The 27,283-nt window shown below is 38.7% G+C and overlaps 2 protein-coding genes across 3 annotated transcripts in view; both read left to right on the forward strand.

Moving 5' to 3' along the window:
* efna3b (ephrin-A3b) overlaps window positions 1-9,334 on the forward strand; it is a 37,723-nt gene extending 28,389 nt beyond the window's left edge. Inside the window, exons 4-5 of the mRNA XM_073846855.1 lie at window positions 263-340; window positions 6,760-9,334. Coding sequence (XP_073702956.1) covers window positions 263-340; window positions 6,760-6,881 — 200 coding nt within the window. The 3' untranslated portion in view covers window positions 6,882-9,334. The remainder of the gene's footprint in view (window positions 1-262; window positions 341-6,759) is intronic.
* Window positions 1-27,283, forward strand: part of bcam (basal cell adhesion molecule (Lutheran blood group)) — a 198,807-nt gene that overhangs the window by 99,466 nt on the left and 72,058 nt on the right. The gene's annotated exons all lie outside the window — the stretch shown is intronic.

The following is a 27,283-nucleotide window of genomic DNA, read 5'->3' on the forward strand; positions in this document are numbered from 1 at the left end:
TAATTTTCTGTGGCACACTAGTAAATCCCTAGACAATTCAGCTCTTAGACAAGTTAGTCGACCATTGTTTTCATGATTCATGTCCCATCCTTTAGCTGTATGTAGCCTGAACTGGGGACACTAACTACCCCATCACTTTCTCACCGCTTTGTATGACCTAGAGGAGCTTCCAAATAAATTCCCAAGTCCTTTGAGAGCATATATAAGATCGGTCAGAGAGAGAATGGAGAGTGTGTTCTGATTCTCCTTTCATGTCTTCCAGCATCTGATTCAGATGATGAGCCCCAGCCCACAGAGCCAGACTACACTCTAAGACCCAACATCAAAATCGATGACCTCGGTGAGTTACACACACACACCAGACGGACCGCACTGACACTTATACATATGCATATAAATCACTGACTAACTTGACATTTACACCTAGGGTTTCAGTGCCCAGATCTGGCATCCACACGCCTCTTTCCTAGTTACGCAGCAAGCCCATTAATCACACGTGTGCGTGTACAAGCATATTTATTGTTATAAATCAAATCGGGTACCAAGTTAAAAAGCAGAATTCACTTCATGTTAAATAAAAATGCATATGAGATCAACCCTAATTTGTACACCAAACAAACACAGCAGTTATCTGCTAACTAACACACATCTTATAGGCAATGAGTGACACTAATGAAGCCACGAGCTAAAAGGGAAACGGAGCGTGAGCTGCCTAGCTATAGATAGCTTGATTAGCGCCGAGGCTAGTGTTAGCGCTGATTAGCGGTGGCAGAACTAGCCCTCCAGTTTCCAGCCTCACAGTCACATCCTGCGCTTCCTCAGCACCGCCGTAACCTGACTCAAGGACAGCGACGACCGCACCATTTAAATGAGAGAAAAGAAATTGATTTGACTTCAAGTGTTTTTAGGGAATAAAGAGGCATCGATCTGTTCGTGTTTTTTTTTTCCGAGCGTGTGTTTTGAGACAGATGGATGTGGATGTGTTTTGGGTCGTCTCTGGGTCGGAGCCACCCAACGATTTCCAATAACTGGAATCTGAGTACCGGCTCTCTCCCGCTCGGGTTCAGTTTTCAAACAGGCCAGAGAGGGGAAGAGAACAACCGCAAGAGGCCAGCCGGGTCTCAGGAAGCCACACATCTCGGTACAGCTCCATACATCTGTGTCCGATAGACAAAAGAAACCGTCTCCTCTTTGCAAACTGCTGTCCCATTAGTATTGACCAACTTAAAATTATACATTTCTAAATTGCGCACTAAACTCCTGCAAACAAATCAAAAGATGCTCATAAAAGGGCTACTTTGGGAAACTTTAGAATGCTGCGGGTGCTTTTAAGTTAAGTGCTTAAATATTTTTTTCTTTTAATAATTTAAATAAAATTGGATTCTGAAGTCATTAGAAACATAAATTCTCATTTGAGGATTCTTAATGTCAGTTCTGTAAATCTGCTGGAGCAGTTAGTCCCATTAATGGCAGTAAGTTTCACGCTACAATCGTCGGAATTCATATCAGTCGCAGGCAATCACGAATACAGATGCGGTAAACACACAGACAGCTTTTATTTGGCCTTTAGGGAGTAATACAGAGCAAGATGATGTGTGTGGCATTGTGCTCATACCATTCTCTTTATAGGCTTTTTTCATCATAAAAACAAAACCTTTCCTGCTTGTTTCAAGCAATATTGGTACACTTTTAGAGCATTTATTCATTTAGGATGGTATTAATTTCTACATATACACTACTGTTTGAGGTCAGTGCAAGTTATTTTTTTATAATGTTTTTGAAAGACAACACAAGGCTGAATTCATTTGAGCAGGATTTATATGAAATGATAAAAACGGTTATATTATTACTTTTTAAGTTTTTCTTATTACAAATGTTTTTTTGTTTTTTTTTACTTTATTACACTACCAGTCAAAAGTTTTCAGACAGTACGAAAGAAGTCTCTTCTGCTCACCAAGCCTGTATTTATTTGGATTAAGTAAAACAGCAAAAGCAGTATATTGTGAATTATTTTTACTGTGTAAAATAATTTCTTTCTATTTGAATATATTTTAACATGTAATTTATTCCTGTGATCAAAGCTACATTTTCAACATCATTATTCCAGTCTTTAGTGTCACATGATACTTCAGAAATCATTGTAAAGATCCAAAGATCAGCATTTATCTGAAATAAAAAGCTTTTGTAACTTTATACACTATACCATTCAAAAGCTTAGAGTCTGTATATTTTTAGGGAAGAGAGAAATTATTAAAATTAACACTGTTATTTAGCAAGGATGCTTTGAATTGATCAAAAGTGATGATAAAGACATTTATAATGTTAAAAAGATTTCTATTTCAGATAAATTCTATTCTTCTGAACTTTCTATTCATTAAAGAAACCTGAAAAAAATCTACTCAGCTGTTTTCAACATAATAATAATCATAATAAATGTTTTTAAACAGCAAATCTGAATATTAGAATGATTTCTGAAGGATCATGTGACTGGAGTAATGATGCTAAAAATTCAGCTTTGAAATCACAGGAATAAATTACATTTTAAAATATATTTAAATATAAAACAGTTCATTTGAATAGTAAAATATTTCGGTATTTTACTGTTTTTTTTGCTATACTTTGGATCAAATAAATGCAGGCTTGGTGAGCAGAAGCGACTTTTGACTGGTAGTGTGTGCTTAATGTATTTTAAAATGCAATTTATATCTGTGATGGCAAAGCTAATAATATGTTTATTTGCTGCTCAAGAAACATTTCTTCTTGCTATTTATTTATTATTATTTATTTTGTATTATCACAGTTGAAAACAGTTATGCTGCTTAATATATATATATATATATATATATATATATATATATATATATATATATATATATACATTTTAAAACCGTGACTTTTTGATTCTTTGATGAGTAGAAAGTTCAAAAGAACAGCATTTATTTAAAATAGAAGTCTTTACTGTCACTTTTGATCAGTTTAATATGTCTGTGCTGAATAAACACATTGATTTCCCTAACAAATGGCCAAATTGTTGAATGATAGTGCATACATTTTTAGCATTTCATGTTGTAGAAAATAGCAGTAGCTAATATATTATGGACAAACTTGAATTAACATTGAACAATTTTATTTATTGATATTAACCTACATTAATGAACGCTGTAAGAATCTTGTTCATTGTTATTTCATTATACCTATGCATTACCTCATATTAAAGGGATAGTTCACCCAAAAATGAAAATTGTCATTAATTATTCACCCTCATGTCATTTTAAATCCATAAGACCTTAATTTATCTTCGAAACACAAATTAAGATATTTTTGATGAAATCTGAGAGCTTTCTGACCCTGCATAGACAGCAAGGATGCTACTGTGGTCAAGGCACAGAAATGTAGTAAGGACATTGTCAAAATAGTCCATGTGACATCAGTAGTTTAACCGTAATTGTACATTTGTGTGGAGGTGCTCTTGATAATGGCGGTGGGAAAGAAGAAATTGTTGAATAAAATCATTATTTTTGTTTTCTATGCGTACAAGAAGTATTCTTGTAGCTTCATAAAATTACATTTGAACCACAGATGTCACATGGACTATTTCTTACTACGTTTCTGTGGCTTGACTTTGGTAGGACCCTTGCTGTCTATGCAGGGTCAGAAACCTCTCTGAATTCATCAAAAATATCTTAATTTGTGTTTCAAATATGAACGAAGGTCTTACAGCTTTGAAACAACATGAACAAGTAATTAATGACAGAATTTTCATTTTTTGGTGAACTATCTCTTTAACCGTTTGAACCTTATTGTGAAGTATTACTGCAATAGTCTATCAGAGGCAATGATCTTTGTGTGCCGTAATGTAAGATTTGACTTCCCACTCGGGTCATTGATAGGACAAACTTATCAAATTTCTTTGAAATCCATTCTCCAATGGAGAAAAACAACTTAACACTTACATCTGATCAGCTGATTAAGTCACATGACAAGGCAGTATGAATTCAAGGAAACTGCCAAGCTAGAAACGTCTATTCGTCCGGGTTATGAGATTGTATCTGTGTATGTTGGCACTGAGTGTTGAATTCCAGCATGTAAACACCATGTACCAGAACATCCCACACAGCTCCTCTCTCCTGCCTGCCATCCAAGGACTCCTGTCAATCAAACATTGTTCTGCCATGGTGATAATAATAATTTTTTGCACAGTGCCTTTTAAATTTGTAATCTGTCAAATATTATTTAAAACACAAATCTTTATTAAAAAAGAATATAAAGGGAAAATAAACACCATGGAAAAACAATGTTTCATACATTTATATATTTATAAGTTATATTATTATCCAGGCAGGACAGTGGAGAGATGGCAGGAAAGTATTGGGTAGAGAATGATAAGCGGAATTATAAGACCAAAAGACGGGATTTGAACTCGGGTCGCTGTGAGCGCTGTATATGTCACCATACTAACCACGAGGCTATCAGCGCCAACTGTTTCATACATTTCTTATCATTAACAATGTTGAAATTCAGTTTTTTTTTTTTTTTTTTTTTTATAAATGTGACCCTGGACCACAAAACCAGTCTTAAGTAGCACAGGTATATTTGTAGCAATAGCCCAAAATACATTGTATGGGTGAAAATTATCGATTTTTCTTTTACGCCAAAAATCGTTAGGATATTATGTAAAGATTATAATCCATGAAGACATTTCGTAAATTTTCTACCGTAAATATATTAATATATTTACAGTTAGCAATATGCATTACTGAGAACTTCATTTGGACATCTTTAAAGGCGATTTTCTTAATATTTTGATGTTTTTGATGAAAACCCTCAGATTCCAGATTTTCAAATAGTTGTATCTCGGCCAAATATTGTCCTATCCTACATCAATGGAAAGCTTATTTATTCAGCTTTCAGTTGATGTATAAACCAGTAGAAATGATTAACCAATAGAAATTTGTCAACCGGTAGAGATTTTGGACTATCGTCTATATTGTGGTTACATGCACTGCTGTCCTACGTGGTTGTTTCCATGCATTTTTAAGCACTGCGATTAAAAAACAAGTTATTTTAAGACGTTGAAATGCAATCAGCACCGAAAGAGAACTTGTAATGTCAAAATGCCCGTCTTTGCAAGTATCTATCTATACACAGTTATTTAGGTGTAAAAAACAACTGAGAAATCAGGATCAGGGCAGCTCCTAAAGTGATAGCAGTCTAATATTCCTGTTGTCACTTAATCATGTTTATCCAACAACAAAAGAAAATATCTCACTACTATTGACTAAATCATAGAAATATATATTTAATTTACACAGTAAACAATGTGCATTTTTTTATTTATCTGTTCTACTGTACATTGTAAAAAGTTTTCACTAGTTTCAGCTTAAAAGCTTAAGTTTAGCAGCTGCCTTACAAGTTACTCACAAGTTAAATCAACTCATTTTGATTGTAATAAGTTCAAATAACTTGTAGTTTTAAGCTGATTTAACTTAAAACTTAAGGCAGCTGTTGAACTTTTTAAGTTGAATCTGGTGAAAACTTCTTACAGTGTAGTTTTCTTGTCCTATTGCTTGTAATTAGTTTCTTTTTCTTATTTAATTGATGACCGTTTTTTAGGCTAGTTTTTTTGGTGATATTAACACTGCATGGTGACAAGAATTATGAAATTGTATGGTTTAAAAAATGTTCATATCATAAAAGCAGAAATAACTATATTGTGATATATATCGTGAAATAAAATGATTATAAAATAAAATGTGATATGATTTTGGTCATATCGCCCACCTATAGTGGAAACCATAAAAATATATTCAGATTTTTGTTCAGTAAAGATATATGAAATTGACCAAAAGGGACAGTAAAGACATTCATAATGTTACTAAAGATTTGTCTTTCAAATAAAGCTCATTAAACTTTCTGTTGACCAAAGAATCCTGAATAAACAATAAGAAATGTTTTCAATGTAGTTGATAATAATAAGAACTATTATTAATAAATGACCACCAATAATAATACGCATATTAGAACAAGTTCTAAATATCACGTGAGCTTGAGGATTGGAAAAGTGGCTAAAAAATTCAACCTTTAGAAATTCAAAATTCAAATTGCCATCACAGGAATAAATTACATTTTAAAATTACAATAGAAGTTATTTTTAATTGTAATATAGTGCTATAGTTTCAATTAGTGCTGTCTGCGTGAAAGATGATAAATGGAAAATCATCACCCTAGACGTGTCTGGAACAACTGTCACATCTTTTGTCTGTACGTTACAACATCATATTATTCTGTCAAAACACACAGACATATTGTGTGCATGTCTGGAGATGTTTGTGGCAGCCAATTTGCGTCACACACTCTTCCTTGTGACCTGTAAGTGAAGACGTGTGTTTATGAACTTGTCTATCACAGAGTCCGCAAGCTGGAAGACACCCGCTCACCGCCGCAGACACCGACAAACCGGTTTTGTTAGCTGTCCGTCTCCTGCGATGATGTAACAAAATTCCGTAGATTACTTGGACACATCAAACACTCCTCTTGTAGCCGATAATAGTTACATTTTAGTCTGTTGTGTTCACAATGAAGCCTTGAGTACACCTTGACACCTTGAGTACATACCTGCCTGAGTCACTGCGTTTTATTTTTAACTCCTTCCCTTAGGCCTCAGTTGGTCAGAGAGTTTCCTATAGTTTTTATAGTGAGTCAGACCGCATTAGTGTCTAGACCTCAGCTGTTAATTCTGCTCTGTCTGTCTCTTTCCAGATGACTATGATAATCCAGAGGTCCCGAAATTGGAGAAGAGCATCAGCGGAAGCAGTCCATCCAGAGATCGCCTTCTCCTAACCGTGGCATCGCTTTTCCTCATCGCCCTCTCAATCTCCTAGCATCCACCTCCTAACCGCCACCATACCAACGAGGCCTTGGGGGGGAGGGAAGAAAAGGTCCAGGGCCGAAACGTTTGCAGATAAAGACTAGGAAATGAACGGGAACTTGATGCTGCAGCAGTGTACAGAGTGTCGAGCACCAGCCCACAATTCAACAGTGGTTTTCATGTCTTACAAACAGCGGCACGTTTTGCGTGTCACGCAGACAATACTAACACACCATAATGAGAACTGTGCCATTTCAGTTACTTTGGATTGTTTGTTTGTGTATGTGTGTGTGTGTGTGTGTGCGTGTGTGTGTTTATGCGTTCGTGTGGCGCCTTCGGTGCTCGGGGGCGGAGCGGATCTTTACTTCGGTCTGAAGGTTTGATGGCTCCATTATCTACGAATTGGCAGGTTAAAAGTTTAAAAGCGTCTCAGATTCTGTTTGATGAGAACTGAAATGAAACCGCCGAGGAGTTCAGGTTTCTCGAACCCAGAAGGAGAAAAAAAAAAAAACACAGAAGCACCGTTTAATCCAATTCAAAAAGTATTTGTTTCTCTCTGTGTGTTTCTGTTGCTAGAGAGACGTACAAACCGCTGGATGATCGTGTAATTGCCGTCAGGGATGAACAGCAATATTCATTTGATGAGTTTAAACAAGTCTGTAATAGAAGCCGATCTCAGAGACTCCAAATCGACTCATTTTGGACTTTTCTATTGATGAGGCGACAATTTATAAAGCGTTAAAATCCAATTACATCTGATTCTTATTTGAACGTATTGCGGTGGCACTTGAAAGCGAGGCCGATACGGCTGTTCTGCGATGCAGAAAATTGAGACAGAAGTGCGCCAACACAAACGCATTAAACACATTGAGACAAACAGAAGCCAAATAGCTTTTTTGTTGTTTTCTTTCCTTCTCTCTTTTGATAAAAGGTGCTTGAGTGAGTGAGCGAGTGCAAGCGTGTGTGAGTCTGTGTGTGTGTGTGTGTGTGTGTGTGTGCATTAGCTCAGTGATGCTGGAAAAATCTCCTCTAGACTTTATGGACTTCAACCGGAGGTGGACACCTACACAGACACTGTACATAAAACACTTGCATTTATTTATGTGTGGACAATGTGGCATCGCTGGATTCCCGCTGGATTCGGAAGAACTCCTGACCAGCTTTGGCTGGTTCGTTCCAGTTCGAACCGGTTCCACTTATCGCTGCTTGCTACTTGACTTCTTTCGGTGGTGATCGGCAAGACCAAATGGAAATTGAGGGGTCTGGTGGTTATAATCCGTTTCTACGGCAACAGTTATTCAGCTATACACACACCTAAAGGCACTAGAGTCCAGCAGGAAATCAGAACAACACACACGAAGAAAGAAATAACAGCAATTACTGGCAACGGTTCTGGCGACACTTTTGCCAAGAGTAACACAAGCAAACAAATGCTTCGGGGCAGGTAGTTATTGCATTCTTGTGAGCTTTTCAAGTGATAAACAACAGCGTATGCATCAATCAAGGTTCAAAATTAAGGTTCTAACTCTTTTAGACTAGCACCTTATCACAATGGCAACAACATCATATCACGGCTCATGATGATAGCAGCAACCAGCGCCGCTTTTCGCCCTAGAGACGAGCAAATACTGCTTAAACTAGCGATGGCATGTGGTTTAGGAGAAACGATGTGTGCTAGAAGTTTTCTAACGTAGAGTCACCTTCTCTCACACCTACAGGCTGTCTTTAATATATTGATGAAGCCGTTTATTGTATCATTCCGCTTTTGCTCTGAAATACTTTTTTGATTTATGTGGAACATTGCGTCTGCTTTATATTTCATCACTACGAAGCAACTTCAGAAAAACGGATACTAATTTAAATGTTCGGATTGATACTTTACAGACTTGAATTTACATTTAATTTCTGTTGTCATTTCAAGGCGTTGGGTGGAAAATAAGTAGGTTTTTGTGCTTTTTCAGGAGTTTGTTTTTCTGATGGAATAATGTAATATTTCAGAAGAGTCAGGCAAAGTATCACTCTTCAAATGTTGCACTTACAAAAACTTGGACACGAGAATTGTGCGTGAGTGTGTGCGTGTGTGTGTGTGTGCGTGCGTGCGTGTGCGTGCGTGCGTGTTAGAGACTGCAGCTGTTAGTTGACGTTTGTCTTAAAACTAGCCTAAATAACCTTTCAGTCTTTTGTGTAAGTATGTGTGAGTGTGAAGGAGTGAGAGATCAAAAGGTAATAAAGATAAGGGATGGTGTGAATGTGTTTATGTGAGTTGTTTTCCATTGTTTAGTCTAGGCATTTTCTGTGTGAGTGGGTGCGAGTCAAAAGAAACTGTATTGTTTTGGAGGAAACAACAAAAGCATTTATTAGTGTTGGAAACAACCGATTACAATCATGTTTACCTTCAACTGGAATGAATTTAAAGAACTTGAAAAAAGAAACTGTAAACTGAACAAACCATAACAAAGCTTATAATAATAATAATCATGATACAAAAAAAACGCAAAGCCTTTGATTCGTATTTGTTACAGACACGACAACATTTTTATGAACTTGTGTGTTTGGGTATTGAAATGCCCGACTGAATTTGATCACCGTCAGTGGAAACCAAAGGACTAAATCTAATAAGAGTACACAAACATCATCTTCCCCCTCACTCTGACTTCCCATCTTCTCATAAAATGTAGTTTCAGGTTTCCCACCGCTGTCATCAAAAATGAGCCATACTTTTCCAATCTTGCAATCTCTTGTATTTTGCACACTCCATCATCTCTTTCAAATCTATTATCATAGTGTCAGTTATCTCTGCACAGTGTGTAAGAAGCAAGCAGCACAAAGATGAAAGGATTGCTATCAGAGGCCGACCTGATGCTGGAACCATCTTATCTAATCACTTCTCCATAAAGATATTTCTACATATCAAACAACATCGTGGGACTCGATGACACTTTTTAAAACTGACACAACATCCAAGCAATTTTTTCATTCTTTTGTCTGTCAGTGCAAACTGTGAGCAAGATTACTATACCTCAGATTTTTATTTCTAAAAAAATAAATACTATGAAGTAACTGCAGTTATTCTAATATTAATTCCTACCAGGCTTTTAAAACTAAAACAGAATATCAATAATTAATTAAAGTTTTATAAGATTTATAAATTAATTATAAGCTTCTTTTTTTTTTTCCAAAAAGTGCTTCATGGTGTATTGCAATGGGTGAATAAAATCATAAAAAAGAACAAAAGAAGACCCTAGTGAAAAATAAATCTACTAAAATGTATTTAAATACATTTATTTCATACTACAAATACATTTACATATTATGTACTAAATAAAAATACTCTGCAATTCTACTATTAGTATACTAAACTGTTTTATTTAAAGTCTGCTAAATTGGAACAACTATTTTTTGTACTTTATTGTGCGGAAGTTGTGCTGAAGTCCAACTAAAGATATGCTTAAGTATATTTGATTGTGCTAAAGTGGAACTATACTTCAGGTACAGTTTAAATATTTTGCATTTAAAGACCAATGTTATTAAAAGATCATACAATCCTCATCAATACTGACATTAAGACATATTTTAGGCTTAATATTAAGAAAAGTGCATTGTGCACAAGTAGCAAGTTTTTATATCAGTAAGTCTTGATTGATATGTCAGTAAATATGTTAATAGTCTTGAAATCTACTTATCTATTTACAATATCATATTGAAATATCATCAAAATATTCATCTGATGGAGGTGACAGGACTGACGGAGTGGCCAAAACCTGAATTTGCAGTCATTTTAACTATCAAATACATTAAATCAATTAATTACTCTATTAAATCAACCACAACAAACTAAACTGTGAGTATATGTTATTGTTTATAAGGCTTCTATTCAAGAGTCAAATTTATATCATTGGATATTGGATATATCAACACAAAATCTTACGGTGGTGACATCTGACGGTGTTGACAAATTTGCCATTTTTTTCACAAAACAGAGTTCATGTAGTAGCCATTTTGTTTTTTTTCCATTGATGCTAGTGGCTAATGGAACCTGCTTCAGGAGAATAAAATTATCTAAATATTTCAAATAATTTCCTCAGAAATTGGAAGATGGTGTTGACATATCATGGTTGTGACACAGGCCTTAGCAGAGCCTGTGTGACATTGATGTAAGAGGACTGTGGCAAGGGGGTCCTTTAGAGTGACAGCTGCTTATGATATTCCTATATTTTATTACATTTTAAATAATGTCTGACGATGTTGACAAAAAGTGAGGACACAACTTTGAAACCTTATTAAACACACGTCTCACTGAAAAACAATCTTGCATTTCGATATGAGAGATTATTAAGTGTTGCTTTTGATAAAACTAGGTATTTTTCATCATTAAAACAACTTTTTTATCCATTTTATAGCATATGAATGAATAAACCCTTCTCTGTGGACACACTGTTTTAGATGTAGTGAGAAGACAGCCTAAGTGTCATAGATTTCACATAATAATGATAAATTAAATTGAATTCTATTATTAACCTAACCCCCATAACATTTACAATTAAAAATATATATTTATATATTTTTTTTAAACTAATAGCAGTTATAATTGCTGGACATCTTTGGTCCCATATCTCAAGAATGACTGTTTTAATAATACTTCTGATTCTGAGATTAAGGAAGTCCACAGCACAGCTACAACAATAAGCATATATCATATGTCCTTGTAACTTGTAATCAGTTCTAGAACATTTTGTTTATCCAGCTAGTGAACAATAAAATCAGCCAAATTTTAAAAAGCGCGGGCAAAATTGCTACGCCTGCTTTTTTTATGTCGTGGTCAGTTGGTGTTGATGCTATCTTTCGCTATTTATCCATATGCAGTTATCGATTCTGGTGTGAACGAGCGTTAACTCTAATAGTTGCTGAGGAGAACGAGGCAGAACAGCTGAGCTGTTGCTGGATTGAATTACAATCATTTGATGTTTATTAGCGTGGCGCTTGATTCAGCGCAACATGTCAAGACAAAAAGCTCCTATATGACTAGCGTTCCGTTAATTACTTTGAGGCTCGGTGCGTGAGTAAACCGTCTGGACACACTGCAACAATAACGGCGATTGATCCCCCTCCAGACACCCGCTGCTTTCTGCTACCGGCCACACAGAACAGACGCTGACTTCATCTGCTGTGGGAAAAGGACAAAGACGCCTCGTTAAAATTAAATGATGGAGCTAATGACTAAAATCTCCCGTGTTTAACAAAGCAGAGCAGTGTAATGGTGTAGACAGACCCAGCTACTGAACATCTGTATGTGGTGTGCTTGTTAGTTTATGTAGGAAAACCTCTGCAATAATTACAAAGTTTCCAACTGTAGTTATTTGGCGGAAGCAAAAGGGAGTCTGTTGTGAGCATTGTCATTCATCTCTGTGGTGGTTAATCACTGGTGCAGGACCTGCCTGGAGTATACAACCTCTGGAGGTAGGCCTAACCATCCCTTTCCCTCAATGTCTGATCTAAAACAAACCACTTTATCATGTTAGCTTGTTCTACAAATCAAAAAAACGTGTCATAGCCATTTGGCGCAATGCTGTCAACTGTTAGCTAACAGCTAACATAAAGGCTAACTAAAAACATGAAGACATGTAAACAATTGTTGTCCCAAAACGTGTGACTTTCTACTGTGAACAACACAGAACTTTTTTTAAAGAATGTCAATGTTTTTGTCCATATATTGATACTCAATTGGTTTAATTCTTATTTTGTTCCATAGAAGATGAAGTCTTACAGGTTTGGAACAGTATGAGGGTGAGTAAATTATGACAGAATTTTAAATATTATAAAACATTTTGAGATGTACTGCACCAAGCATCACACTGCAGACATATCACGTTGAAATATAATAGTCCACAGGTGTCACAGCGGCTTTATTTGCCTCATCAAAATGTAAAAGATTGGATTAGATAGATTACAAAAAAATATATTCACCTTCTGATCATGTACTGAGCTCTGGTTGTTTAATACCGTTACGTCATAATCAGCAGGGCAGGAGTGACCACAGCAAGATTACTGTGTTCTACCTTGCCACACAATGAAAAAACATGCTTTTATAATTAATATATTTTTATAAAACTGTTTGTTCTGGCTCTAGTTTGTTTTTGGCTGTCTTTTTATTACATCCTTCAAAAAAGCTCAGTCAGAAACTCTGACTGCAGTTAAACTTTACAGTCACCAGGTGTCTCTGTTTTGTTTTTTGTACATTCAGATTAATAATAATGCAGACAGTTTCTCCTAATCCATAAATGAATCCCACTGTGTGTGTTGTATAAGAGGAGATGGGGGTCTGGGATTACACTGTCCGGATTGAGTCTAATAGAATATGAAATAATATCCATGTGAAACAAGCGAAGTGACGGTTTATCACAGACACACGTTTTCACGTTATGATCCAGGTGCATCAGTATTTTAAGCCTTCATTGACAACTGTTCTGTATCCACCTTATTTGTCATTGTGGAAGTAAGCTGTTTTCTGTGAATGTGCAAGACAAGTGCAGTCGAAATTATTCAGCCCCCCCAGAGACTGTAGTACTTTACAAATACAAGCTTTTCTGAAGATCCAGGACTTTATAAGAATTGCATCTATAATAGATTACTGGCATATTAAAAGTGATAATGCCAATATTGTCACGTTGGAAATAGGAGATCTGGGTCCAGGTGCAGGTAAAGGATTTTTAATGTAAATAACCAAACAAATACAAATAAACAAACAAAAAGCCAACACGGCAGAACATAACATAAACTCAAATACTAAATAAACAAAACCAAGGCCAGGATAACAGGAACGCAGACAGACAGTAGACATAAGACAATGCAACCATGAAGCAGGAGTGAAAGGTGAGAGTTTTTAAAGACCAGATGATAGTGAACAGATGTGAGTGAATCAGTGTTAATGACAAAGACAGGTGAATGCAATCAGAAGGTGCAGTGTGAACAGCGACCTCAGGAGGCTGAGGGGAGACCCACAGCCCCGATCATGACAAATATATAATGCAATATTTTTAGTAACACAGCTATGTCATAATTATTCAACCCTTATTCAACATTGCAGTTTTGTAGTCAGTTGTTTTCATGGTGGGATACAAAATTGTCTTAAAACACAATTAAACCTTTTGCAACTCTATTTGAAAACAGAATTGGCTTGAGATGTTACACAGTTAGCCCATGCATGTGCTGAAGTTTGAGTAGCTAATTTGACAAAGTCAACAGAGCTCTCACAAAAGAAGAAATAAATATTACTTGAGAAAGTCTAAGGCTATATGAAGATTTCCAAGACATTAAGAGTTCCTAGAGACACAACTGGAAGCCTTATTCCTTAGTTTAAAATGTGTTGTACCAGAAAACCTTTGAGGGTGTTAAACAAAAAAGCACAATATCATAAAATGTATAATCAGAAAAACCGAGGAAAAACCTACAATGTACAGCCAAAGACTTGCAAGATCACCAGACGAAAGGAGGAAAAACATTTTAATGCAGTGTATAAGAAGAACACTTTACAAGTATGGCCTTGATGTTGAGGCATCTTTCCGAATATCACTCTTGATCGAGAAGAACAAAAAGGCAGACTTGAAAATGCTAAAATTCATTTGGACAGACCTGTGGAGTTCAGGGAGAATGTTTTATGGAGTGATTTGACCAAAATAATTTTTTGGACCAATGGATCAGCGGTATGTCTGGTGCAAAAAGGCAAAACTTATAAACAGGAGAACAAACTAGGAGGTGGGCCAATCCTGTTATGGGGGTGTTTTACTGTAGCAGGAATAGAAAAACATGACTGTATGAAGGACATCATGGATTTTTTGAAGTATCAGGCCATTTTTGCAAGAATTGTGATGCCTCTGGTGCAAAAACCAAAGCTTTTTCAGGCGAGGAAAGATTATCAGTGATCTAAAAGCTTTTTCAGGTGAGGAATGGGCCAAGACTGTAGTAGAGACGTGACAGAAGCATCTAAGTGCTTAGATGCTTCTGTCATGTCTCTACTACAGTCTTGGCCCATTTATGCAGGCAGCGTTTATTGGTGGTTTTAAAGAATAAAAGATTCTACACCAAATTTGACTTTTGGGGATTGAATAATTTTTAACATGAATGTTTAGAGCCAATTAGATTTTTTTTCATTATTCATCAACTTACATTCTTAGAATTACTCAAATGTGTATTAAGAAACTTTTTGTAATTCTGATGCTTTGTTGATTTTTCACAAAATGTTGTTCTCTGCAGCAAAATGCCTTGTAGTTCATGGGGTTGAATAATTTCGATTGCACAATCCCAAGACTCTAACCCCCAAATTTTGGGTTACAAGTCAGACTCTCTAACCAATAGGCCACAACTGGCCCTAATATATAAATATAAAAAAATATATACACACATTCACTTTTTCCGAAACATTTTCCCAGACACTGCATTTACTAAACAAATTGGAGCAAGAGGGTAATTCCACAAAAAAAAAAAAAAAATTATGTGAGCAAACAAGCAGAGCAAATTTAAAAATAATGTGGCTTGGCAAACAATATGTCCATTATCTTCTACCACACATTCTCTATTCTCTGCAATGCCTCCTCCTAGAAACAACAATTGCAGCTATGTCAAATACAAAAAGGGTTAAAGGGGACATCGGATGCCCATTTTTGTTGTTGGTATGATTATTTAGGTCTGCAACATACTTTAGTTAAAATTCCTTAGTGCACATGTAAAACAACGTCTAGGTTACGTAGGTAACCCTCGTTCCCTGAAGGAGGGAACGGAGACGTTACATGGGAACTCGCCTGAGAGTCCAATCACCTCTGAGCCTTATACAACAGGCCAATGAAAATTGGCGAGTGGAATTTGCATGCCAAGCCACTCCCCCGTACATACGGGTATATAAGATGGCGGCTGCAATACACTTATTCAGGTTGTTGCTGAAGAGCCGGATCGAGCCGGCGTCAGTGCGACGCCGGGGCCGTGGCAGGGGATGTAACGTCTCCGTTCCCTCCTTCAGGGAACGAGGGTTACCTACGTAACCTAGACGTTCCCCCTCAGTCGAGTCACTCCGACGTTACATGGGAACAGACCCTCTGGAACAGGCCACGGTCCTGACGCCGCGTTACGTACAGACCCACGTGCCAGCAGGCTGACGTGCCAGCAGGCAGATATGTAAAGTAACCTTCCCAACACCCTGGGTGCCAAAAAGGGGGCCCCACAGGGATGCCAGAAGAACTGAAGCACGGGTTGGGGGGGAGGAGCACATGGATTTTTGTGTGGAAATAGAGAAAATTCAATATATCCATAAGGCTAGGGATATACGAGGGAAACAGCGATCTTCTCCGCTGGAAAAAAATAAAATAAGCCACTACCTGCGGGGCGAAGGAGACCCAGGCAGGAACACAGTCAGAACTACTCCGCATCTAGCCCTGACTGCGGGGCATGGAGGACCCAGTGTTCGCCGGAGGGAACAATCTGGGAAATAGCGCACGGATCCACGTGGGAATGGCGCAGCAAGCCGACACCAGCCGTCCTCCTGCTCACCTGATGTCTATGTTAAGACACGGGAGGAGACGGCCTCTACGCGGAGGTTGTAAAACCTGGCGAAGGTGTTAGGTGTCGCCCAGCCGGCAGCTCTACAGATGTCTGCTAGTGAGGCGCCGTGCGCCAAAGCATAGGAGGACGCAACACTCCGAGTGGAGTGGGCATGCACACCTAAGGGGCACGGCTGGCCAGAGACGTACCGTCCGCGAGGGGCTGGGAAGCTGAAGCCAGGCTCCCAGCCGCATCGCCAGGGGTATCAAGGGATCGTTGACCGACATGACCGTGGTGGGGCAGCCTGGGGGGGGAACGGGAAGGGGACTGCACCCAGAAGGAGAATTGTCCTGGGGAGGAGTCAGACTGCAGAGAGCAGCACTTACCTTCTTCCCTGGTTCCTGCGCTGGCGAGAGACAGCTCCGAGTCCGGTACCGAGAAGGTAGAATGGTGCCGCTCGAGATGGGAACACGGGGCCGAGGCCCCAGAGGTGAGAAAATTAGCTCTTTTTGTGAAGTTTTGGGTACCGTCGACCCGTGGGCCGACGGCAGCATCAGAGGTACACTCCACCGGGAGTGGGGACGTAGATGTTCTCGTCGCCTGAAGAGTAATTTTCTCCACCTCTGGGTTGCCCACGTCAGGGACGTTTCGCAGATCTCTTGCGTGTGTTTTTAGCTGGTCCCTGAGAGGCGGGCAGCGCACCTCTCCCACGGCCAGCTCGACGTCGAGCCAGCCTTGCTTCATGTAGCTCAGCGGGGGACGGAGCAGGTTTTGGGGGGGCCACGGGGGGGGGGGCGCCCTCGGCGACGAGCAGGCGGAGGTTGGGCCACCGACGGCGGGATGGTAGACTCGCGGCGGGGCAGGATGTGCTTAATCGCCTCCGTCTGCTTCTGGACTGTCGAGAACTGCTGGGCAAAGTCCTCAACAGTGTCGCCGAAGAGGCCACTCTGGGAGATAGGAGCGTCGAGAAAGCGAGCTTTGTCGGCGTCTGCCATCTGGGCCAGAGTAAGCCACAGGTGTCGCTCCTGGACCACAGCCGTGGACATCACAGTCGGTGGCGGCGCGGAGTTCTTCCATAACCCCCTGGTCAGAACCACCCTCGTGCAGTTGTTTAAGTGCCTGGGCCTGGTAGACCTAGAGGGTGGCCATGGCGTGCAAGGCGGTGGCAGCCTGTCCAGCAGCGTGATAAACGCGGCCCGCAAGCGCGGATGAGCGTTCACACGCCCTGGATGGGAGATGCGGACGATCCCGCCAGGTGGCAGCACCGCGTGGGCATAGATGCACCGCCACAGCGCACTCAACCTGGGGAATCACCACATACCCCCTGGCTGCCCCGCCATCGAGGGTGGTGAGGGGAGAGGAGCTGGGGCGGGACCGAGATGAAAATGGAGCCCGCCAGGTTTTAGTCAGCTCCTCATGCACCTCCGGGAAAAAGGGCACCGGGGGGGACCGGGGCGGAGCCGCCGGAGCCCTCCCCAGGAACCAGTCATCAAGCCTAGAAGGATCGGCCGAAGGTGCTGGAGGCACCTCCAGACCGATCCCCCTGGCAGCCCGGAGGAGCATAGCTGAAAGCTCGGTGTCCGCGTCAGATGGAGCGACCACCTCGAGAGGGGGTCGCGCCGCCGAGGCGTCCGCCTCTCCCTCCGACTCTCCCTCTGATGCTGCGATAGACATCTCATCGTCTGCAGGAGCACCGAAGGAGACGCTCAGCCCGCTAGGCGGGGAAGCGTACTGCTGCGGGAACTCGACGGGGTCACGCTGTGATGTAGAAGACCGCAGGGCTTTCTCAGCCGGCGGTGCGTTCTGCACTGTGACTCTTAGGTCCCCCCCGCATCTCGCCGCGGTGGCCGAAAACCATTGACGGCTTAACGACTTACCGCGGGAGGAAGGCGGGGGGAGCCGGCTCGCGAATGAGCGGCGGGACCTCAGCGTGGCCATGGTCATGCGCTCGCAGTGCGGGCATGAACCATCCATCAGCGCTGCCTCAGCGTGTTCAACCCCTAGACACGTGAGGCAGAGCTCATGTCCGTCCGCAGAGGAGAGGAAACTACCGCATCCTGAAGCGCACTCGACGGGGCTTGCCCGCAGGAGGATCGCTGGTGGCTGCCAAACAGTCTCTTTTAGAAAGGCTCTTTTAGTGATTTGGCAGCGCACCAGCAGAGAGAGTGAACTCCGAAGAACTCTTCTTTTTAAAGCAGTTGTAGGCTCGAGCATGAATGGCTCTAAAAGCAAAGAGCTGAATGCGTGTATTGCATCTTATATACCCGTATGTACGGGGGAGTGGCTTGGCATGCAAATTCCACTCGCCAATTTTCATTGGCCTGTTGTATAAGGCTCAGAGGTGATTGGACTCTCAGGCGAGTTCCCATGTAACGTCGGAGTGACTCGACTGAGGGGGAACACCAATTTTACCTGGTCAAAAACAGCTCTGTTCACAGCGACCCATTTCGGTGCATGTCTCTTTAAATGATAATGAGCAACTGCTCACTCCACCCCTCTCTTCCATTTTTTTGTGTATTCTGTGGTACGTTAACATCAAAAACAATACGAATCCACTGAGTCCTTAGTGGCTCTGATGTCGGGAGAAAATTAAGATTCTTATGTTCACTTTTACATCAAAATACAAAACACCTGCATTGCTTGCAAGACACTGTTTTCGCTACAGCTGTTCGAATGCAGAGAAAATGGTGGACAGCGTACAACTGGCTGAGGGTGGAAATATGCTTTTACGGGACAGTCTTGGGGGATTCAGAGAAAGGAGTGAAAGGATTTTTTATCTTTGTAGGATGGTTGTATCCACACTACTAAGACACATTTATATGCATGTAATACACCATGTAAAAAATTTATTTTGCACCTGATGTCCCTTTTAAGACATGCATTTTTGGCACAAATACCAGTAAATTGACTACCGCAAACCTTAATAAGTCTTGTTGTGGGATTCGTTTAAATACTGTCCTCCCATTATTTTTCCATCTAAAAGAGGCACTCCTACAAATGCATATGCAAAAAGGTCAGCAACAAAAATGATGGCGTCCACGCCTTTTAATTTTTCACTGTGTGTATTTCGTAAATCCTGACAGTAGTTTTTTCAAAACCAAAAGAGGGTTTGCGCTGGCGTAAGCTGTTAGTAAATCCGTCCCTTTGTGTCGAGTTATAGATTTGGTAAAAATAGATTATACTGAAATTGCATTTGCAAACACAAATGCTGAATCTCTGCAGAAGTTAAACAAATTCATGATTAGACTGATCTGATCTCGTTCAGCTCACGGATTCATTGATCCAGTCACAAAGGTTAACGGCTCACCGTAAAGAAAGATTATCAGTGAATAATCACCTAAAGGAATAGATCAATTTTTTTTAAGAACACATGTCAACTGAAAGAGAAGAAGAGAAGAAATTGTTGAAAAAATGTATTATTTTTTGTTTTGTTTATGCATTAAAAGTATTCTCGTAGCTCCATAAAATTACAGTTGAGCCACTGATGGACTATTTTAACAATGTCCTTACTTCTTTTCTGGGCCTTGAATGTGGTAGTTACATTGTTGTCAATGCAGGGTCAGAAAGCTCTCAGATTTCATTAAAAAAAAATCTTTATTTGTTATAGGGGTTGGAACGACATGAGGGTGAGTAATTAATGACATTTTCATCTTTAGGTAAAGTATCTCTTTAAATTTAGAAATTTAAAGAAAGCCAAATTTAAAACTAAATATTGACGTATTTTGGTGAAGTATTCATTTAAAAAAAGACTATTTTTACTGTGCATTGTATATATATTGTTTGTGCAGAGAATCTATGTGAACGTCTGATCTAAATCAGATACAAAGAGGACAGATAAAAAGCATGTATCTATTCTTTCTTTAATTCGACTAGATACTCCATGATCTTTGCTGAACTTCCAGAGGAAGCCTCTCCACCCACTTCCTATTGCTCAGCGCTATTACTGCTGGTTTCCGTGGTACCAGGATTGCCGTGGTTTCCGTCTTGACTCAGTGAAATGAGGGGAATCTGTTATGAGAATTTGAAGTGTGTGAATAAGGCCCACCCACTCACCCCATATGGCCCAATCAGAAATAATCTTCAGTGTAACTATGTTAGCATAAATTAGCATCCATTAGCATACCCGGAATGATTAGTCATGTAGGCGACATGCTGCGTGCGACTTAAAATACTTCTCAGAAAGCGATTACTTGATTCACCTCAAAGCGGAATGATTCCCACATACTCATTAACGCCTTCAGTAGCCTCATTACTCTGTGTAAGCACTTCCCCGAAAGCCTAAATCGTGCCATTTTTCACGCAGAGAATTAACCTTGCCTTCGCACCCTGCTCTAGATGATTTTGTTTTTCTCTGTAATTTTCAAAAATGACCATAAACACTAGATCATGAATGTGTCATTACTGGAGGGAGATGTGATTAGCAGTGTAATGCTTGGCGCTGGCAGGAGAGGGACTGAAGTGGGGAAAAACCAAAGAGCTAATCCAGAACTAATGATATTAATAACTGCCCAATCGCATTCATCGCTAGCAGCCACTTCATATTTCTGGGCGACATCATCATCACCATTCTTGTCCGCTCTATTGCGGTCTAAATGTGGCAAGCATGTGAGCTGTCAGTCATACGGCCGGTCTATATACAGCAAAGAGAGTTTCATTAGTCAGTGTGTATCGAGGCAAAAATGACTGAAATGTTTCGCTTGCCAACTGCTGAGAAGTTTTGTCGCCCTCAGATTTGCCTCCTTTTCCACTTTTAACCCTCTAGGCATCTCATCTCCCACTCTCTCTTCGCCCTCCTCGCTCTCTTTATGCATAATCCATTTTTTAAGGCTGCATCCATACAGTTCTCAACAGATGGATGTTATATATAGACACACTGACGCTGTCAAACCTCATAGTGAGCACTCATTACACAGGCTTCAGAAAACAGATAACCTCAATTAAATAGAATTAGGACCTCTTTAATGACAACATGGGTTCAGGCAGTCAAATTTTTCGAGCTATATTTAAATCATTTTTCATGTAGTGAATAAAATACAGTGGTGCAGTATATGAAGCTTAAGCATTAGCGCATTATGCAAGCACAAATATGCTCCTCGGGCTGAACGGAACTAATACCAAACCACTAACGGGACAAAATCAGTCCTCTGAGAAACATATTTATGGCAGTTCCAATCATGTACGGTTTTATGGTTATAACTGGAAACATTATGTAATAGTTTATAAACATATTTTTATTATATTTTTAGGATTTTCGGGATCTGACTTGAGACAGAAATCTCAAAATCTGCTCTGGTCTTTTTGTGTATAACAGTGAAAAGGGAGAAAAACATTGATTAATCTAAAATAAAATATGGGTTATACATAAACAGATGTGTTTTCAAAGTAAATTTCCTGTTATTCCTGTAGTCCAGTTACTCAAAGGAAATTAAAGTGGAAAAAATAGCAGTGAAAAAAATGCAGAAACCTGAGTAATATCCTCATATTTATGTGCTTATACATTCTGACACAAGATTTTGACTGAGCATAGTGATCATTTACTGTTTTAAAATCTTGTTTCAAAATGAGTTTAATAATAATTGAAAAATTGATACACATGTAGTTCTGTAGTCAAAATTAGTGTCTTGTGATTTTAATTGACAACGTTAAGAGCTACAGTATTAGATAAGACAATTATGCCATTAAAGGGTTAATTCACCTAAAAAATAAAATTCTATCATTAAAGGCATAATATGTAAGATTTTTTGATTAAAATATCTATTTTATATATATTTTTCCGACTTGTGTACTTACATTATCTCAAATGTTGAATGTTTAAATCCAAAGAAATAAGCTATTTTAATGGACCGTAATGGACCGTGTCACTGTGATGCCTCCATATGACATCATACACCCATGATTATCCGGTTTTATCTAGTAGAAAACATGGAAACACCAAAGACACTTTAATATGTTATGCATTTTATTAGACAGGTGATGAACGCAAGAAGTAACATTTTAACAGAACTTTCAACACACTCAAATGTATCTAGTATGATAAAACAGCATTTCTTTTTCCTACATATGCATGACTGGAAAAAGTGAAAGCATTTAATTGTGGCATAATTAAAGCTCCACTGCTTTCGAGCCATGTATCGCATTCATTCCTAATTTGCAGTTGCTCAAGCATCCTCGTTTCGCATCCACGACTTTCAGCCCCACCCTGGTTCATACTAAAGTGACCTTAATAATTCTTTAATAGATTAGCGAGTCCCGACGTATTGCATCAGCTGTGGAGAATGAAGATGACAGCTCCCATGATTCCACACTCAATCACGGTGTCATCAAACTTCGCCTTTGTTTTACTTGTTTGTTTTGAATATGCGCCCTCTAGTGACCAAAACTCACATTTTGTGCCTTTAATTACTCACCGTCATTCCAAACCTGCAAGACCTTTATTCATCTTCAAAACTGAAAATTAAGATATTTTTGATGAAATCCAAGAGCTTTCTGAGCCTGCATTGACAGCAACGCAACAACGTTCAAGGCCCAGAAAGGTAATAAGGACAAAAAATTGTCCATGTGACATCAGCGGCTCAACCATAATGTTATTTGAGAATACTTTTTGTATGAAAAGAAAACTAAAATAATGCCTTTATTCAACAGTTTCTTCTTTTCCATGTCAGTCTTCGATGCATGTTCACGAGAGTACCACAACACATGTGAAACTGTTGGAATAAAGTCATTATTTTAGTTTTCTTTGTGAACAAAAACTATTCTCGTAGCTTCATAACATTACGGTTGAACCACTGATGTCACATGGACTATTTTTTCAATATCCTTACTACCTTTCTGGGCCTTGAACGTGTCAGTTGCGTTGCTATCTATGCAGGGCCAGAAAGCTCTTGGATTTCATCAAAAATTTCTCAGTTTGTGTTCTGAAGGTCTTACGGGTTTGGAACAACATGAGGGTGAGTAATTAATGACAGAAGTTTCATTTTTGGGTGAACTATCCCTTTAATGTTTAACTATTATGAAATGCAGTTTACGTTTGAGTCCTCAGCTGTTGGGTCATTAGGTTGGGTTGCTATGGATATCAGTGTCTTGACCTAATTGAATAATTAGACCTTCCAAGGGACATGGATTATTTGTAACTACAGCCAGACCTTGTCCTTAAACCACCCAGCACATGCTACACACAAGAATACACACTATTAAACAAACTCACACATTGCTCTTTATTTAAGCATCAATCCATTTCATCGAGGTATAAAATATAACAAATATAATTTCCTCTATTTTCTCATGATACTAGAAACTGAGCTGGAGTGTATGTATATGTACACATACATGTGTGTTACATGTATTGTTACATGAGTAGCTTGGTTGAGTCAGTAAAGTCGTCAGGGTGATGGAGACCGGGTCGGAATAAAAGGTCCACTTGAGCTCTTAAGACTTCAAACTAATTGTATTTCTAATTGTATTAGCGTCCATTGACTGGACAATAACAAACAGCAACCAGTCCTTAATGTCACCCCTCCTGAATGACCACATAACAATTGCAAAACCTAATTAGACTTTCAATCACTATTCTGTTTCCTTACTATTAGGCATGTCCTGATCAGGTCTTTTGTGCCCCTGATCCGATCCGAGTCATTGAATACGTATCTGATGAAAAAGCATTTTACATACATACAACTCCTATTCACGTCATACAGCATGCATGACTGCAAGCCAAGTATGTTTACACTAAATGTTTCTCTCAGTAACTAAAAAAATATCTGTCATGTACCCACACACACAGAGCATGTGAGCACATACACAAACTTAAAAGGGCATAGGTTGGCCTAAGTAGTGGATTTTATAATGGCTTTTCCAATTTAGCACTGCATGTCTAAATCCCTACAAGGTGTATTAAACATTCTCCAGTCATGTTATCCAATTGAATAGATTTGCCTTATGGCAGGTAAGTCTCAGTCCTCTCGAGGAATCCTCTCAAGATTCAAGACTGACCAAATCCACTAACCTTCAGCTTAAGAATAGAGACAGTTTATCCTGAGCTTTAAACCACTATAGCTTATACATCCAGAGATCTCTATCTGCTGTAATCAATATCCCCCCTTGAATCATAATAGCATTACAGTGCAATTACATGTTTGCTGTATATGTTTGACTGGCCAGACAACCTTTGTCCCGCAGGCAGATCTCAATGCGCATAAATGACATGGCTTATTTCATTACACTGGGGCCATTTTAATTTGGCAGAGACAAATGTGACCTCAAATTATGTGATACTGATCTACAGGTCAAAACTCTTGAAAGCATTAAATTGATCGAAAGTGACAGTAAGGATTTCTGTTCTGAATAAATGCTGCTCTTTTCAACTTTGTAATTATCAAGGAATCTTGAAGTCTGAAAATGTATGAAAAAAATAAGCAACTATTTTCAAAACAGTTTTTTGAGCACCAAATCAGCATATTACAATGATTTCTAAAGGATCATGTGACACTGAAGACTGGAGTAATGACTGCTGGAAATTCAGCTTTGCCATCTCATGTATATCAAATATTTTATATAACCACTGTTTAAATATATATTAAAGGGATAATTCACCCAAAAATTATTAATAACTCCCTCTTGTTGTTCTAAACCCATAAGACATGACATAAAACACGAATTAAGCTAACCTTGCATAGACAAGAAACGGAACAACCACATTTAAGGCCTAGAAAGGTACACTACTTGTCAAAAGTTTTTGAACAGTAAGATTTTTAATGTTTTTTAAAGAAGTCTCTTCTGCTTACCAAGCCTGCATTTATTTGATCCAAAGTACAGCAAAAACAGTAAAATTTTGAAATATTTTCACTATTTAAAATAACCCTTTTCTATTTGAATATATTTTAAAATGTAATTTATTTCTGTGATTTCAACACTGAATTTTTTTGCATTATTACTCCAGTCACATGATCCTTCAGAAACCATTCTAATATTCTGATTTGCTGCTCAAAAACTATTATGTTGAAAACAGCTGAGGTTTCTTTTCAGGTTTCTTTGATGAATAGAAAGTTCAGAAGAACAGCATTTATCTGAACTAGAAATCTTTTACATTAATTTTACATTATAAATGTTTCTTTGTCATCACTTTTGATCAATTTAAAGCATCCTTGCTAAATAATAGTATTAATTTCTATAATTTCTTTCCCAAAAAAATGTAAATTATACTGAACTCCAAGGTTTTGAATGGTAGTGAATAATGTTACAAAAGCTTTTTATTTAAGATAAATGCTGATCTTTAGATCTTTCTATTCATCAAAGAATCCTGAAAAAAAAAAATACTCAACCGTTTTAAATATTGATAATAATAATAATAATAATAATAAATGTTTCTTTAATGGAAAATCAGCATATTAGAAGGATCATGTGACACTGAAGACTGGAGTAATGATGCTGAAAATGTAGCTTTGATCACAGAAATAAATTATGTTTTACAATATTTTCAAATAGAAAGAAATAGAAACTTATAAAACATTAAAAATCTTGCTGTTGAAAAACGTTTGACTGGTAGTGTAGTAAGGACATTTTTAAAAGGAGTCACGTCAAAGGCTGACACAGAACAGAAGAAATTCTTTCATAAAGTCAGTGTTTTTGTTTGGGCACAAAACATATTCATAAAATTAAGGTTGAATTGCTGATGTCACATGGACTATTTTATCGATGCCCTTACAACCTTTCTGGGCCTTGAACGTATCAGTTGCGTTGCTGTCTATACAGGGTCAGAAAGCTTAAATATCTTAATTTGTGTTTCGAAGATGAACAAAGGTCTTACAGGTCTTACGGCAATGGAGTGAAAAATACTTGCCACTTTCAATTCACAACAAGACTTCTATTTATGTGGACTGAAAAGCATATGGCATGTAAAATCACGCAGCTCTTTTCTTGTTATTTACCACCAAAGATTATTTTTAGGCTTGGCCACTTATCCTTGGGATGTCAAAAACATTTCATACAATACTTTCTAGGTGTGTTTCTACTCTGTTAAAAGTAATCCTGTCAACATGTTTTACAACTCTCCTATGGAGAAAACAATAGCGCGCGTCAGCGTTTTGGAATCCCGCCGAAGCTGCGTCTACTGATTCAGAGTCTCGGTTCGACTGTCAACATAGGATTTATGGCACGTTTCAAACGCTTCAAAAGGGTAGGCCTAAAAAAAAAACGTCAAAATCAGTCGTGTTGTTTCAGGGTTTAGTAATGAGTGTTATCATATTCATTTGGAAGTGAAATAATGCTTTGTCTGCACCCGCAGGCAGCTGCTGCAGCTTCAGGAACAGATTTGTGAATCTATCAGCACTGGAACACATCCTCTGATTAGTGTTCAGGATGGCGAACATATTTCTTCTCCTCCCTGACAGTTTTTCAACAGGTCTCTCTTCACTTTAAACGACGCATTGTGGCCATCTGGAAATAATTACACAGTCTATTATTCAGATCTGTGAGATTGCTGCAGATTCCAACAAAAGACCACAATAAATATCCAACTGCGTCCTCTCTTCTCCTGATTTTCCCTTTCTTCGGAATGACGCACATGTTCAAAATTGCACTTTTTCTTGAACTAAAAAAAAAGAGCATTGTGCAATGACTGTTTGATCTGTACAGTGAACAATGAATTATGATTTTGATTGCTGAGGTTTTAGGGTCTAAAGGTTATTTTCGATCACAATATTTCTTTGGGTCAGTTCGGGACGAACGCGATGCCCTAGCTCTGCTGAAAATAAAAGACTCCATTACACAACCATTAAAGCCTCATAACAAAAACAACTTACTGAGGTCCAGATTTAAAGCTGGCACAACTTGTATGTCTCTTTCTCACAGTTGTATAGAAGTGAGCGTGTGTATTTATACGCTTTCAGACTC

Source organism: Garra rufa, chromosome 9, assembly GCF_049309525.1.
Source record: "Garra rufa chromosome 9, GarRuf1.0, whole genome shotgun sequence".
NCBI classification, from domain to species: Eukaryota; Metazoa; Chordata; class Actinopteri; order Cypriniformes; family Cyprinidae; genus Garra; species Garra rufa.